The following is a 15,446-nucleotide window of genomic DNA, read 5'->3' as shown; positions in this document are numbered from 1 at the left end:
CCCCGATCGTTTGCTCCTTTTAAATAAGGAGAATCGAAGCTAGGAATTCTATGACATGTCTTTGTTTCTGGTGAGATCATCATGAGTCTTTTCACATGTCAAGAGATTTCATTGTGTAAACTAAAAACAAAATTCTAAGCCCCCATTGACTGAATGACCCTCTTTTGTGACCAAAGGGACCCCAGAAAAACCTTAAAAACTTAGTTAGCAGCCATACCGGGATGGGAGGTCAGACAGAGTAGTCTCTTTGTGGCAATAAGATATCAAATTATAAACAGGACCGAAGGCCATGCCAGACAAGGGTTAAGTCACACAGCCTTGGACTTAAAGAATAAACTATGTTCCAACTGCTGTAAGGTTTTTCTTTTTCTCAAGGAGGTAAACAAGCACTGGCCTCGAGATAAGCAATATTAAAACAATTACAGCTCATCAACTCATAGACACTGACTTCCAGCCCCTGTTCCACCAGCTATACCTTTCATTAAACAAGATCCTGATTTCAGTAACTTTCTCCAGATAAGAAGACCACCGACCTTAGACTGGTTCTGGTTGGATTAAAGAGATTGTGCCCTTGCAAGCTATTGTGTCCTGAAAGACATTTTGATGTATAGAACCTAATTATAAAACATTTAAATGTTAAGTCTCTACCCCAAAGTGAACGTGGATTGTATGTTACGTGCATTTTTGTTCAATATGCATGTGTCAGGATCACCTTCACGAATATTCATAGCTCTGCCTGTAACCAGTTGAATATGTATGTTGTTTAGCCAACCCATTCAGCAAAAAGCTCTTGCCCCAACCCCTCTTTTTTCAAAGTGCCTGTCTTTGATCTTGGTTGGACACATGTTTTCCAGCCTACAGGATGACCACCTTGCAGGTTGTCACTCTTTACTTATAAAGAAATGAAGTCTCCATTTCTACTTTTGAAATTTATCTATATTGTGGATACATTTTTTAAGGTAGCAATTATTTAGATCTCACTTTTTTCTAGGCTCTTTGTTGTCTCATACTGTGACTAGGCTTGGCTGGATGACCAGCAGTGTCATTTCTTCTTCTGAGGGGGAGTAACTAGACGTTTCCCACTTCCCTTACAGTTCAGTGTGGTTATGTGACTGGTTTCTAGCCAATAGGAACTAAGACAATGTCTTTCCAACATAATCTTTGCAGATGTTGGTTAGTACATACTGATAAATGTACCTATTAAGATAAACTTAACACTAGGTTTTGAATAGTTCAAATTTCCTACAAAATTCAGTTAGGTTTGGAAAATTTGCAAGGACTTTATTAATATTATTTATACTCTCTCTTCTAGTAATGCCATTGAACTTTTAATTTTATAAGGGTTGGAAAGTGCCAATATCTATCTGTAGATGTAGCTTCTCAACACTGGATTTTGGTTAATCAATGCAAAGGAAGAGGCAAAGTAGTACTCTTTTACTTAATCTCTCCTTGAATATGAAGAACTCTTGTTAGCATTTCTTCTATTCAGTAGAAAAGTAGTACACCCTGTCTTTCTCTATTTGCAAACGTTAAAGTCTTTCTTGGTGGAAGCACATTGATAAATGAGGCATCTTAGGACTAGAAGAAATCTTAGGAATGGTACAGTGCAGTCCGCTTACAGTTCAGTACATATTCCATTTTAGAATGGAAGATATTTAGGAACTGAAAGTATGAGTGAAACTGATAGTTGCTGGCACAGCCAAGAATCAAACTCAAGTCTCCTGACTTCTCACTTTTCATGTTGTTTTCAAGACAGTGTTCCAATCCATTGCTCCCACCCCTACATATGCCTTATGTCCTATGGCATGGTTAAGTTAGAAAAACAGAAGTTTAACGTTGGTGTCATTTGTTATTAATTTTCCTCGTAAGACTTCCTAAAATAATCGCCAGCATTCAAAAGCAAGTTTAAAAGAAGAGCAAAATGCTTTGGAGTGAGATTATGGCTTATCAAGAGTGTGAATTTTTGGTGAAAAAAATGGATATTGAAAACGAAATTAAAAGACCTTGGCCATTTGCTTAAATATCCCCAGAATAACGGCTAGTGTAAAAATTAGCACCATTGATATACCCATAGCAGGTGAGCAATTAAGTGAACCAAGAGCACTTTGCTTTAATGTACATGAAAGTGCTTCGAAGAGTGTAAGAATGATTCTTATGTTAGTGGTTGCGGTAATAATCCTAGCAGCATACACAGTGGGTGCTCAGTAAATGTTGACTGATGCTTTCCTTCTGCCTTCAGGCTGAGTGATACCTAAAATATTTCAGACAAATGAAAATCTGATCTCTGTTTAAAGTTGGTCTCTGAGAAAGAAAATTTCCAGCCTCTTGGTAAACTGTTCAAACCTTAAATGCTCTTGTTCTCTCAGAGTTTTATTTTAAATCTCACAGGAGGTACATATTCCAGAGCTGTTGTCCTGAGTGTCTCTAAGAAGCAAAGTCTTCAATTTTGTGTTGTGACTTTGCCAATATTTGATTATGGGACAGAGCTTGGAGCCATAAGGGAATTAGTTAGGGCAAGACTAGAAGTGTGCAGATAATTTTTAATATCTGAGTATATCTTAACTTCAGTTTTTTGTTGTTGCTTAAATGAAGTAAATGACGTTGGAAGTTATTTATTATGTCACTTGAAATCTGTATAATTTCATACATATATATTTCATAAACACACACACTCACATGTGCGCACACACACATCTTCTTGAATAGCAACTGATCTTTTGTAGAGTCAATTCATCATAAAAGAAACATCTCACAAATTTTTCCAACAGCTGTATTCTCAGTGGACGTATTCTCTGTGAGGTCTGCCATCTGTTCCAATTATTCCTTCCTTGTTTTTAGTTTAAAAGCATGACAGGTTTATAACCACTATGAAAAATTCCTGGAGTATATTTCTTTTCATCTAGGAAGTGGGGAAGGCTTTTCAACTTTGGAACTTGGGTGAGGTTGGCCAAAAGGAGACTGAATGGGCACCTTTGGATCTCTCTGTATTATATGTATATTTAATGTTAATGGTACTCAACACTAGGTCAGCTTCATTCACATGAAAGCAGGCAGTGATTTTCACAGTGCTGCATTCATTTGGGAAAGTGGTAGGAAGAAGTGCATTCTTCCCTCCTGCCCTCAGCCCTGCGTCACTCACTGTACTATCAGAAATTTTAACTTTCAAGTTATGTTCCATGCTGTAGAAGGAATGCCAATGAAAAGTCTCATGTTAAAGTGCAAACGTTCTCAGGAGGGGTGATACACATTGTTATTTTAAATCATTATTAACAGACAGGAATTTTAGTGCCAAAAAGGGGTGTTGAAATGTGGTGGGGTAGGGTTATGAGGTGGGAAATAGAATGATAAAGGTACAGTTTTTGACTTTATAATTTAGTCTAGAGATGGTTCTATTAAGGAACTATGGTTACTCCTCCATGAGGGTCTTGATTCTGCAAAAATTCAGGCAAAGGTACCTACTCTTGCTGTTCTTGTCTGATTTATGGCCCATTTAACTAAAATCAGCAGTGATGAGATATAAAAAATACCGTTTAACTTCCCCCACCTTTATTATCTAAAATGAGGTGGCAAAGCTTGCTTAAGGCAATAGGACATTGTTTTTTTAAAGTCAAAAAGAGGTATAATATCCTGTTAGCCAGTGCCAAATGATCCCCTGAGCCTCTTATTGACTAAATTATAGGAGAGCTTACCACTTGGGGAAAAATATACACCTCACTAGCAACATTAGTATTTTCATCAGGAAAAGTTATTGGAAATAAAGAAGCAAGAAGGTAGCTGTAAATCTTCTAGCCCCATCATTCTGCAGGAATTTTATTTGGAGGACATACATGATAACAATAATAATAAAGTTAATTTCTCCCTAGCACATATTTCTAACACCAGGTAGATAGCAGGAAGTCAAACTGGCTGTGTATTCATGGTAAATGTGGAAGATAGTTGAACTTTATCTGATTAGTTATATTCATATAAATTAAAAGTTGAATACATGAAATACAGTTTTTTCTTGTTTAATGAATTTGTTGCTAAATAAACACATTAGGACAATTCACCTAAAATCTGGATTTTTTTATTTTCTTAGAAAACGGAATATTCCACAATCCTGTTCTCAAAGTCCTACATGTCTACAACCCTCTGACCTGAAAGGCAGCTGTCTCCTTTTGGTAAGTCATGTGGTCTGTAATTTTGCATAATTACCACCATTCCCTACTACCTCCTGGCACAAGCATGCTTTACTCTCTTATGATATCTGCTTGACCTCTATAAGCATTTCAGTTTGTGATCCCTGCATGATGTTGAGAATCAAATGGAATCATCCCTTTCAAATGACAAAAATACTAATACAAACAAGCAGATCAAACCTACCTGGGGTCCTTAATGATCTGGCTTGACTGTTAGCTATGATTTCTAGACTAGCCCAGTAGTCTAGACAGTCCCTGATTCCTCTCCTTTGGAATTCTTATTAACAGATTACCAACAGCTTACTTGGGAAGAGCAGGTTCCCGCTATACCAGAACCTTATACGATATAGTTTTCTCTCCTTCCTTCCTTCCTTCCTTCCTTCCTTCCTTCCTTCCTTCCTTCCTTCCTTCCTTCCTTCCTTCCTTCCTTCCTTCTCTCTCTTTCTCTCTCTCTCTATTTTTCTCTCTTTCTTTCTTTCTTCTTTCTTTTCGCTCCTTCCTTCGAGATGGAGTCTCGCTCTGTCACCCAGGCTGGAGTGCAGTGGCACCATCTCAGCTCACTGCAACCTCCACCTGCCGGGTTCAAGTGATTCTCCTGCCTCAGCCCCCTGAGTAACTGGGACTATAGGCACGTGCCACCACGCCCAGCTAATTTTTGTATTTTTAGTAGAGACGGGGTTTCACCATGTTGGCCAGGATAGTCTCGATCTCCTGATCTCATGAGCTGCCCGCCTAGGACTCCCAAAGTGCTGGGATTACAGGCATGAGCCACCACACCCGGCCATGATACAGTTTTCTATAGAGAGGGAAACAATAGAGAGGGAGTTTTCTATGGAGAGGAAATCACTAATTACTCCTTGAATTCTATTCATGTCTCCTATAGACATACAAGAATGCATTGCTATATGGGTCTGTATACCTAGGCAATAATATTCCTAGGAGAGCAGTAGCATGGAACTAAGGAATTTGGTTTTACATAGTTGGCATTGATTGAATCTAACATTGCCTGAGCACATCATACTTATAAATTAATCTTTATCCTTTTTCTTTTGACCGACATAGCCTTGCTTTTTCATCTATCGTTATGGAATACTAACCATCTCACTTTTGCTATCCATATGCAGAATCAACTTTCTTCTATTCTAATTTAAGGCAAATAAATTATATAGGCATATATGGCTATTGAAGGAAACAATGTGAAAAGGATTAATTAGAAAGATATTCTCCTTAAGATATTTGTTTAGGGTGAAATAACAAAATCTATATATTCTTAAACATGCATTGGTAAAACTTGAAAGAAACACTGGTTACGAGTATATGAAGTTAAATATCTGGGAATCTGTAATTTGGACAACGTCTCTGATCTATATGGATGTTTCCACTATTAGTTCACTAAAGGCATTGTAGGCCTTCTCAGAATTTGGAATAAAGAACTCTGAGCCCATTTCCTTCCATGCTGGTAACTGACATCCTCTATCTCAGTCCTGGTTCATGTCTGCCCCTCTTACCAATAGGCGTTCCCACTCCATAACCTTTGGAGTCAATGAGGCCCCCGATCTGAGTGAGGTTGCAGTTTCTCTGCGTCACATACTCAATGCTGGTGGACTCCATCAGCAGCGCGTAGTCCGTGGTGAGCACTCTCTGGATCCCCTCGTCACTGTTTCTTACCAGGGCGGTCTGCTGCCTGCTGCTCATGAAGGCCCACATCTTCTCGTAGGTGGAGATTTTTGATTTCTGGAGGGAAAAAAAACACACTCACCAGCAGAAGAGGGCTGGAAAAATACGGCCTAAAGGTATTCAAAGTCCCAGTGGTTCAAATAATGATAGGGAGGATACTTTCTCCACAGGTGGGGGAGTCAAGATTGATGGTCTCAAGGCTTCACTTTTGTAGCTGAGAAGAGCCCAGTTCACTCACTATTGGACAGCATTTGCATAGAGGTAGCTATTGCACGGAGACCTTGATTGATTGATGCAAGACATTGGTGCAAGGTCCTTTTGTTGCTTTCAGTTAGGGAAGAAAGAACATTGGTATCAATAATAGCACTTGCCTAAAGAACTGTGGCCGCTTAAGAACAAGCCATCATGGCACACTGGGCTAAGGGATCACTAGCTCACTCCAGGACTCTGTTCATTTAATCCATTTTCCTTTCAGTCACTCAACTCCAGCAGGTGTTGTTTTGCTGTTTCCAGGTATGGAAGTTTCAATCCTTGATCCAGCATTCTTCTGCTGGGCAGAGCCCTGGGGTAAACCACTGACTTCCTCTGCTTTATTTGTGAAGGAACTGTCATTCACTCTTCTCTTTTCTACAAAACCTAGAAAGTAAATGTTCTTTTCAAATTAAAATTTAGATAAGAAAAATCTTCGGCCGGGCATGGTGGCTCACACCTGTAGTCCCAGCACTTTGGGAGGCTGAGGCGGGTGGATCACCTAAAGGTCAGGAGTTTGAGACTAGCCTGACCAACATGGTGAAATCCTGTCTCTACTAAAAAAATACAATTAGCCAGGCGTCGTGGTGTGTGCCTGTAATCCCAGCTACTCAGGAAGCTGAGGCAGGAGAATCGCTTGAACCTGGGAGGCGGAGCTTGTGGTGAGCCCAGATTGTGCCATTGCACTCCAGCCTGGGCAACAACAGCGAGACTCCATCTCAAAAAAACAAAAAGAAAAATCTTCGTACTGTGTTTATATGCCTTTTTATGTGCATAATTTTAATTGCAATCATATTTTAGATAATGAGGACTGAATATCTCATTTCGAAGTGTTCCATTAATATGTTTGTCTTTTCTCATATTCTTTGGCTTTTTGATAGATTCAGTAATAAATTATATATGTTATGTAATATATGCACATATACCTATGTACCACTGCCTCATTATCTTACTTTCTTTGCTAAAGTATACTGCCTAAATTTTCGTATTGCTTAAATATGAATTTTCCATTCTTTTGAATAGTGATCTATGTTTAGACATTTTGCATTTTACTGTGTAATTTCCATACAGTTCCAATTTTTGTTTTGAATTTTTCTTCATTTGCATCAGCATTCTCCACTTACTTCAGAGATGAAAAACGTTACAGGAATTATTGGTATTTTTAAGCTAACCCCAGTTATCACGGTTATATGTAGTACTCACTCATACACATTAGACAGATCCCTTGACAGGCACAGGATGCATCATCTCAGTAGTGCAGAAAAGCTTAAAACATGGTTTTGGGTCATAAGCAAAAAATGGAATACCTGCAGAGTCAACTCTATCACGGTTATTCATGCTCGAGTGTTTCTGGGGGCCACTCAATTCCAACCTCTATTTAGGACCTGGTTAATACTGTAGGGTTTATGAGTTAGGGGAGGACAGATGGCTTTATTTTAGATTGTTAGACATTGAAAACCCCCCTGAGAAAGGTCTTGTGAGACAAATAACAATTCAATAAATAGTACCTTATAGATATTCGTATTTTATGGAACCCATAATGTCATATTGGGCCCCTGTGAGTTACGCCACAGCCCCGGAGATATCTGCAAACTGCAGCTCATGTCTCCATGACAAAGGTGCGTTTTGGGGGTCAGGGTTCTTGCTTCATTTGTTGTGTGATTTCAGTCTTGCAAAGTCTGATAATGCTAAACTTATGGTAAAAGAGCTACTCATGCAAGTGCAGAAAGGTCAGTCTTATCTTGTGGCAGTAAATGCACAGCTGGGAAAATTATTCTTCCATCAGGAAACTACCTTAAGGGAAAATAATTTTCTTTGAAGTATAACATTTTAAAGTTGTCAGAGACTTTAGAGATCGGCTCATACAAACTGCTACTTTCACAGAGGAGGAAGTTTTGGTACAGGAGGCTTGGAGACTTCAAACAGTCACAAAGCAGGTTAATACCAGAGCCAGTTCCGGACTCTGCATCCCCAACATCTAATTCAATGCTGTTTCCACTGTACCATGCTGATTTTGGGGAGGTGGATGTCTATATTGCCAAAAATGCTTTTGAGGATGATTTTAATCTTATTTGATCTACATGTGAAAATGTAGCTTTTATTCATGGACTCATTATTCCCTGAGGCAGGCTGCTAGTTAGTTTCATGTTCATATGAAATAGGAATCAGCCTTCATGTAGAAAAATTTCATGAAACATTTATTTTTTTCACCGTGTTTAGACTTCATTGAAACGAGTGTTGTAAATTGTTAGAAAACCAAATTTGTGGTTTCTGGAAGTCAAAAACAAAGTCAATGTTCAGTTCATCTATGGTAAATGGAGAAAGTGTGGGGAGTCCTTTAATTCGTCTGGGGAATTGAAGGATACGGGAAAGGATGACACGATTCAACTCTAAACCTACACTATCTGAAGTGAAGGACTTCATTATTTTCAAGCCATGGCAGACCTAGCTGTGGTCCTCCTGCATGGGATGAATACGTAGGTCTTACCACATGTGGCTCACCCTGTGAGTATTCAGCAGCATGCAAGTGGTCTAATCTCAGGGATGAGAGAGGTCATGAGTTTAGTGCAACCTCAGCATTCAACAGCTGCAACATTTCTAAAGGCTTACTCTCAGTATTCTTCTCCTTGTCACAGCTTAGTAACAAAATGTTTCCTGAGCCAGCACGTTCTTCACACTACACTTTGGGTAGCACGGCTCTACGGAACAGAGATCATGGATTTAAATTCAACAACATCCACATCTTCCTTCTTAGAGTAGAAGGTTGTTCTAGGCCTGACCTCTCCCAGGGAGCTACAGGGGAAGTCTAATTGGCATGGACACCTTTGATCAGGGAGGGCAGAACTTTCTCTCTGACAGAAAACTGTTACTTGGTAGGGGACTTGGTAAGTTGAAGGTACAGGAACTGTTATAAATTCCTTTGACCCCTTGCTATTCTCACTAGAGCACAGTAATAGTAAACATAATGGGAGCAAGAAGAGCAGCCTTTTGCTGTTATTTAGAGCTCCCTTTCGTCATTTAAAAAGTTTGCTGTTATGGGGCTCTACTGCATTTCACATTTAGAATTCTAAGCTAATCGAGATGCTAGGGAAATTACAGTTTGCAGGAAGACCCAAAATGTGGCTAAGGAATAACTTTTTTTAATAGGTAGAAGGATCTATAGACAGCTCCAGCACCTTAAGGTAGAGTGAGTTTTCTTTTTTATTTTTTGAGACGTTGTTTTGCGCTTGTTCCCCAGGCTGGAGAGCAATGGCACAATCTCGGCTCACTACAACCTCCACCTCGAGGGTTCAAATGATTCTCCTGCCTCAGCCTCCTGAGTAACTGGGATTACAGGCACCTGCCACCATGCCCGGCTAATTTTTTGTATTTTTAGTAGAGACAGGGTTTCACCATGTTGGCCAGGCTGGTCTTGAACTCCTGACCTCAGGTGATTCACCTGCCTTGGCCTCCCAAAGTGCTGGGATTACAGGCGTGAACCACCGTGTCCAGCCGGTATAGTGAATTTTCTATCACTGGGCAACTGCAAGGAGGATGTCATGCTCAGACGAGTTTCACATAAGGAGATGCTTCAATCGCCACATTCTACTCTCTAGACCCACCCCTTGCTATCACATAAGCAGGTCCTGAGGTCAGGGACAGCAAATGCCACACAGAAGGTCGCAGAGGGTTAGTGAAGGAGACAGCACAGAATTGAGGGCTCTTTCTTCTTTACTGCAGAGTTCTGTCCACCGTCATGCCATGCTCAGTAATGTTTACTTTTTGTTAGATAAAAAAGTGGAATGTTGGGAGTAAATTACATGTATTCCTTTCAGCAGATTTTTTTTCATGGTTAAGTCTCAAATCTTAGTAATTCTTAAAAATAGGATTATACTTCACGAAAAATTATCATACATATTAAAAGACCAGGCAAAGTGTTAGAACGACAGCCGGGGTGTTTTTGTACTTCTAAATCACATATTATCTCAGCCAGCCTCCTAAATCACTCTAAATAATATATGTTCCAAAAACAGAAATAGTGGTTGCCTCTTATTTCACTAGATATGTCAAAAGTTAATTAGAATATTTGGAATGTCTTCTGAGCTTCTTAGCAAAAGTTGCTAAAACTGAAAAAGCCTCATTTATTAAATCTGAAATCATCCAGGATTTTTTCTTTTTAATCCTGAGAGGCATCTGTTTAGATAAATTCATTTTATCTCTTTAAATCTGATTATGTGGCTATCCTCATGCTGATGAAACATTGCTGGCAAAGAATCAGCATTTTTCATCTCAAATCTATTATAAGGGAGTGTTACTGCATCAATGTTTGATGAACATTATTTATTTCTTTTTTCCCCCTATAATACATTCAAGTTAAACACTCACTGGGAAATAGTTTATAATGTCTACAGGCAGTTAAAAATTACTTACTGAAAATAGTAACAACAACTAACATACGTAGTGTTTATTTACTGTGTACCAAGTGCTATTTTAAGCGCTTTGCATATATTGATTAATCGAATCTTCATAGTAATCATATGAAAGACGTACCATTATTATTTCTCTTTTACATACGAGGAAATAGAACAGCACATGAAGAGATGAGGAAACCAGGATTTGATCCCAAAGAATCTGGTTCCAGGGTCTGTGTTCTTAACCAACAAGAAATGGACTATCTCTTTTAATACACAGAACAGCAAACTCACAGCTTGGCTAATGTTTCAACAGAATTAACAAATTTTCTAAGTAAATAATTGAAATAAATAGCGGTGGGGTCTTTCTATTATAGCCAGAGCTGTTGCAACTCTTGTACTCATCATATAATGTACAGAAACTATTTACCTGACTTTTTTTTTTTTTTTTTGAGACGGAGTCTCGCTCTGCCGCACAGGCTGGAGTGCAGTGGCCGGATCTCAGCTCACTGCAAGCTACGCCTCCCGGGTTCACGCCATTCTCCTGCCTCAGCCTCCCGAGTAGCTGGGACTACAGGCGCCCGCCACGTCGCCCGGCTAGTTTTTTGTATTTTTAGTAGAGACGGGGTTTCACCGTGTTAGCCAGGATGGTCTCGATCTCCTGACCTCGTGATCCGCCCGTCTCGGCCTCCCAAAGTGCTGGGATTACAGGCTTGAGCCACCGCGCCCGGCTTACCTGACCTTTAATAGCTTACACTTGTTTAGACAAATATTTAGACCATGTTTTAGGAAGTGCAACAGTTGGAACCTGGAAAAAATGTGACTATTGTTTATATTGTTTCCTTTCCTTTAATGGTATTTTGCTTTTCATATAGTTCCGCTATTTTTAGTTACAAGATTTCCACCACACAATGTAAATAAAGTATGTGCAAATTCTAGGGTGTAGTGTGGTCTTAAGCCTGATGGAAACTCCATTTTATAAAATATCCCTCTAATGTTTCTTTTTTATTGAGATGACTATTATTTATCACATGATTTCTTCCACCAGTTATTATAAGACTTTCACAGTTAAGATGTATAATCTCATTTTTCAGTAGAATCAGTAATCATGCAATTCTACTTCACACTAATATGGCTGATGATTTTATATATCGATCTGTGTTTATGTATATTTTTACACACTGAAATATACATTAGAAATAAGTTATTGATATTTGATCTTTTTTATCTTATAAAAAGTGATCTTATAAATGTGGCAACTATATGCATATAGGACAAATGAAATATCACAAGCAATTATATTTTTAAATCTCCAATTTACTTTTACTGTAGGCAAATCCTAATTTAAGACAACCCTTAAAAATTAACCAAAGACATAGAAATTGGCTATGTAGAACTTCATACTTGTGAAATAGGTACATCAGAGGTGAATAGTAGCCTTAAAAGCAACCATTTCTTTTATACATGATTAATATGTTATTTCATTAAATAATAAATTCTCATGCTATTTTGAAAATATGATTTAATTTACAAAAATCACTTTGAAGGAAGATGATCAGAAGAAAATATTTATAGTATAGTTAGGGCCTCTGCCTTTCAAATGTGTATAATGTGAACACTGCAGTTGATTATGTCTTTATCTTGATTTGATGAAAAGTTATGACATTTGCTGATTCTCCAACATTTAAACAATTTATGGATTCCCTTTAGAAAATTCCCTCAGCGGGATTTAAACACATTTGCTAAAATATGTTTCATGTTTTTCTCCTGTCTAGAGTTAAAGATTGGTCTATTAGGGGCAATCTGCCAGCCTTTGAAAAAGGTTAAATTGACCTCATAGATTTCTTCCCAAATAAATACACTTTTAACCTCCAGAGACCTAGCATTTCTGACACTGACGGTAAAGTTAGCTGGATATTTCCAACGTAAACTAGGGACTCTTATGTGAAGAGTACCTTCCTATGCAGAGTATTTGAGAAATGGCTTTCATCTTATGCTTCCTGAAATGGTTATAACTGTCTGAAATCTGTCTCCCCACAATGGCTCATTGCTTCATTTCCACTGGTGCAGTGCTCAATAACTTCTCCGAAATGTCTTTTGGGTTGGTGACAGCACCTAACCACTCCCTGGAAGGAGATGATAAAGGTTAGAGAATCCCTTGTTCCCACAGCTGATCCAAAGTCCCTAGACCATGAAAGCCAGAAATGACAAGTTTTTTATGCTGTTTTAAAACCTATTTTATCCAAGTCATTTTAGACTGAATCCTGATTTAATCTGTGTAATCCTCTGGCTTGAGTCTGGGAGGATAGTGATTTGTTACAAGGCAAGCTTCTACTGAGAAGTATTTCTTACATGAATACTTCATAGCTAATTTGGTTCACAAGAAATTCTGCCACTACTTCCTTTCTTGCACAATGCAACCACATGTTGTGTTGTATTTAACAGGTATTCATACATCTTGTCTCCCTATTGCTATTCAGATCTTCACATCTTGCTCATGATTTTATACCTTTTTCCCTCCTAAGTGCCAACTTCAGTACTGACAAAATATAAATTGAGCTGAATTAAACTGAATTACCTCACTCTGTTTCTTGTCTGCATTCCAAGGGCAGCCTTACCATCTTTTGCCTACCTACCATCTGATAAGTGCTTCTGCAAATGCAATGTATGTGCTCAAGAAGGGCCTCCAAGGCCTAGCGTTGCTCTCTGGCCAGGCCTCCAAAAGTCTGTGAGATCTTGGGCACCAGCACTTCTTCTGGACTTTTCTGTCCCTTAGCAGAAGACAGACAGTGCAGAGATGACTGACAGTAAGGAAGCTGAACAAAGACCAAACCAAAATATTTCTAAATCCAGAGAGATTGGAAAAATAGGACTAATAGCTAGAGGTAAGGGTTGAATAATTATGGTGATGATGTTATGAGTGATAGTTACAATAATATCTAATGTTTTTATTGGTTACAGTGTACTAAGTGGTAGTATAAACATATTACCTCTATTAAGTCATTAAAGCCTCAAAATAATTTTGAGTTAGAAATCATCCTCAATTTGTAGACTGGGAAATCAACGTACAGAGAGTTTAAGTTACTTGCCAAGGTCTACGTAACTTATATGTAGTAGAACCCAGGCTCTGTGGGTTCAGCTCTCCATCAAAAACAGTTTCCTGTAGGTTTTACTTTATATCCCAGCATAGGATGTTGGCCATATTTCTTGAGAAGACTAGCTGGTATTCCCATTCTCCGTTCCACGGGCTAAAAGCATTATCATCCTTGGATGATGGTTCACACGGGTCATTGGGAAATCTATTCTTTTAGGCCTCATATGGTTCTTTTTTTTTTTTGAGACGGGTTCTCACTCTGTCGCCCAGGCTGGAGTGCAGTGGCGCGATCCCGGCTCACTGCAAGCTCCGCCTCCCGGGTTCCCGCCATTCTCCTGCCTCAGCCTCCCGAGTAGCTGGGACTACAGGCGCCGCCACCACACCCGGCTAATTTTTTGTATTTTTAGTAGAGACGGGGTTTCACCGTGTTAGCCAGGATGGTCTCAATCTCCTGACCTCGTGATCCGCCTGCCTCAGCCACCCAAAGCGCTGGGATTACAGGCGTGAGCCACCGCGTCCGGCCTCGTATGGTTCTTAGACATTATCATGACTATCCTTTCTTCATCTGGGAAAAAAAAATGTGACTTGCTACACTATCACTGTGAGACCAAAGTTTGGACTATCTTATTATTCCATTCCATAAGGTAATTAATAGAATTCCAAGAAGAAGAAAGGACAGAGCCTTTGTACATTTGTAACTTCCTGTGAGAGAGAAAACCAGAATCCTAGTCTACTATTTCTGAAAGGAAAAGTTGGAATTGGCTATCGTTGTTGTCAGTTGTCTTGGATATAAAAGATGGAAATAGGTCATGTAGCCCCTAGGAGAGCTGAACCCAAGTTGTGTCCGCAGATCTTGGCCATGAACTGACTGATCTTTGTACCTTCTGAGATGCTGGTGGTGGTCCCAGGGAGTTGGGAGCGAAGGAAATCCTGTACTGTTCAGACTTGTGAAACAATTGAAAGGACCAAACAATTTCATCAGCAGAGAACAGAGAAACCAATAGAGTTAATATTGGATTATTAATTAGTATTATCTCAAGCAGAAATGAGAAGGATTTTATTAAAAATTCTCTTAAATAGGCCGGGAATGGTGGCTCATGCCTGTAATCCCAGCACTTTGGGAGGCCAAAGCTGGTGCATCACAAGGTCGGGAGTTCGAAACCAGCCTGGCCAACGTGGTGAAACCCTGTCTGTACTAGAAATACAAAAATTAGCTGGGTGTGGTGGCGCGCACCTGTAATCCCAGCTACTTGGGAGGCTGAGGCAGGAGAATCATTTGAACCTGGGAGGCGGAGGTTGCTGTGAGCCAAGATTGCGCTATTGCACTCCAGCCTGGGCAACAGGGGGAGATTCCATCTCAAAAAAAAAAATAAATAAATAAATCTTAGAGTCTGTTGCAGTTCTGAATTATTAACACACTGACCCATAAACATAGTCCATTAATTAATTTAATGCTGATCACCTCATATTCAGAGAAGAATTTCCCCAAACATCTCCAACAGTACCTGGACACTTGATAAACGTTCTGCCTCCCTTTAACCTTGTCCAGCTAATTGGTCTTGTGGTGCCTGAGACCCTTTGACCAAATAGGCTATTACATTTCCCATAGTGCTTGAACTGTAAGTCCTAGAGTGTTGATAATATGTTTTCACTTAGTGAAAACATAATGCTTAATAAGCATCATTAGCTGAGGGATTGAAACTTAGAGTTGCTTTTTTTTTTTTTTTTTTGATGGAGAAAGTGAGATAGAATCTCAGGATGTCCATCTAAAGTTTCATGAGAATACATGGAACTGAATGGATGATTTAATCCTATTCTCTTGTGTAAATACAGTCCTTGATGATCAGTGTTTCTCCA

At 39.2% G+C, this 15,446-nt stretch overlaps 1 protein-coding gene across 7 annotated transcripts in view; it reads right to left on the bottom strand.

The window, feature by feature from the left end:
• GRIK1 (glutamate ionotropic receptor kainate type subunit 1) overlaps positions 1-15,446 on the bottom strand; it is a 416,917-nt gene that overhangs the window by 18,911 nt on the left and 382,560 nt on the right. For all 7 annotated transcript variants that reach the window (XM_023190268.3, XM_023190264.3, XM_023190267.3 and 4 more), the window contains one exon: positions 5,687-5,912. In XM_023190268.3, the coding sequence (XP_023046036.1) occupies positions 5,687-5,912 (226 nt within the window). The remainder of the gene's footprint in view (positions 1-5,686; positions 5,913-15,446) is intronic.

This window comes from Piliocolobus tephrosceles, chromosome 19 (genome assembly GCF_002776525.5).
Source record: "Piliocolobus tephrosceles isolate RC106 chromosome 19, ASM277652v3, whole genome shotgun sequence".
In the NCBI taxonomy this organism is placed as follows: Eukaryota; Metazoa; Chordata; class Mammalia; order Primates; family Cercopithecidae; genus Piliocolobus; species Piliocolobus tephrosceles.
The sequence above is the reverse complement of the archived record's forward strand: the minus strand, read 5'-3'. Positions and strand labels throughout refer to the sequence as shown.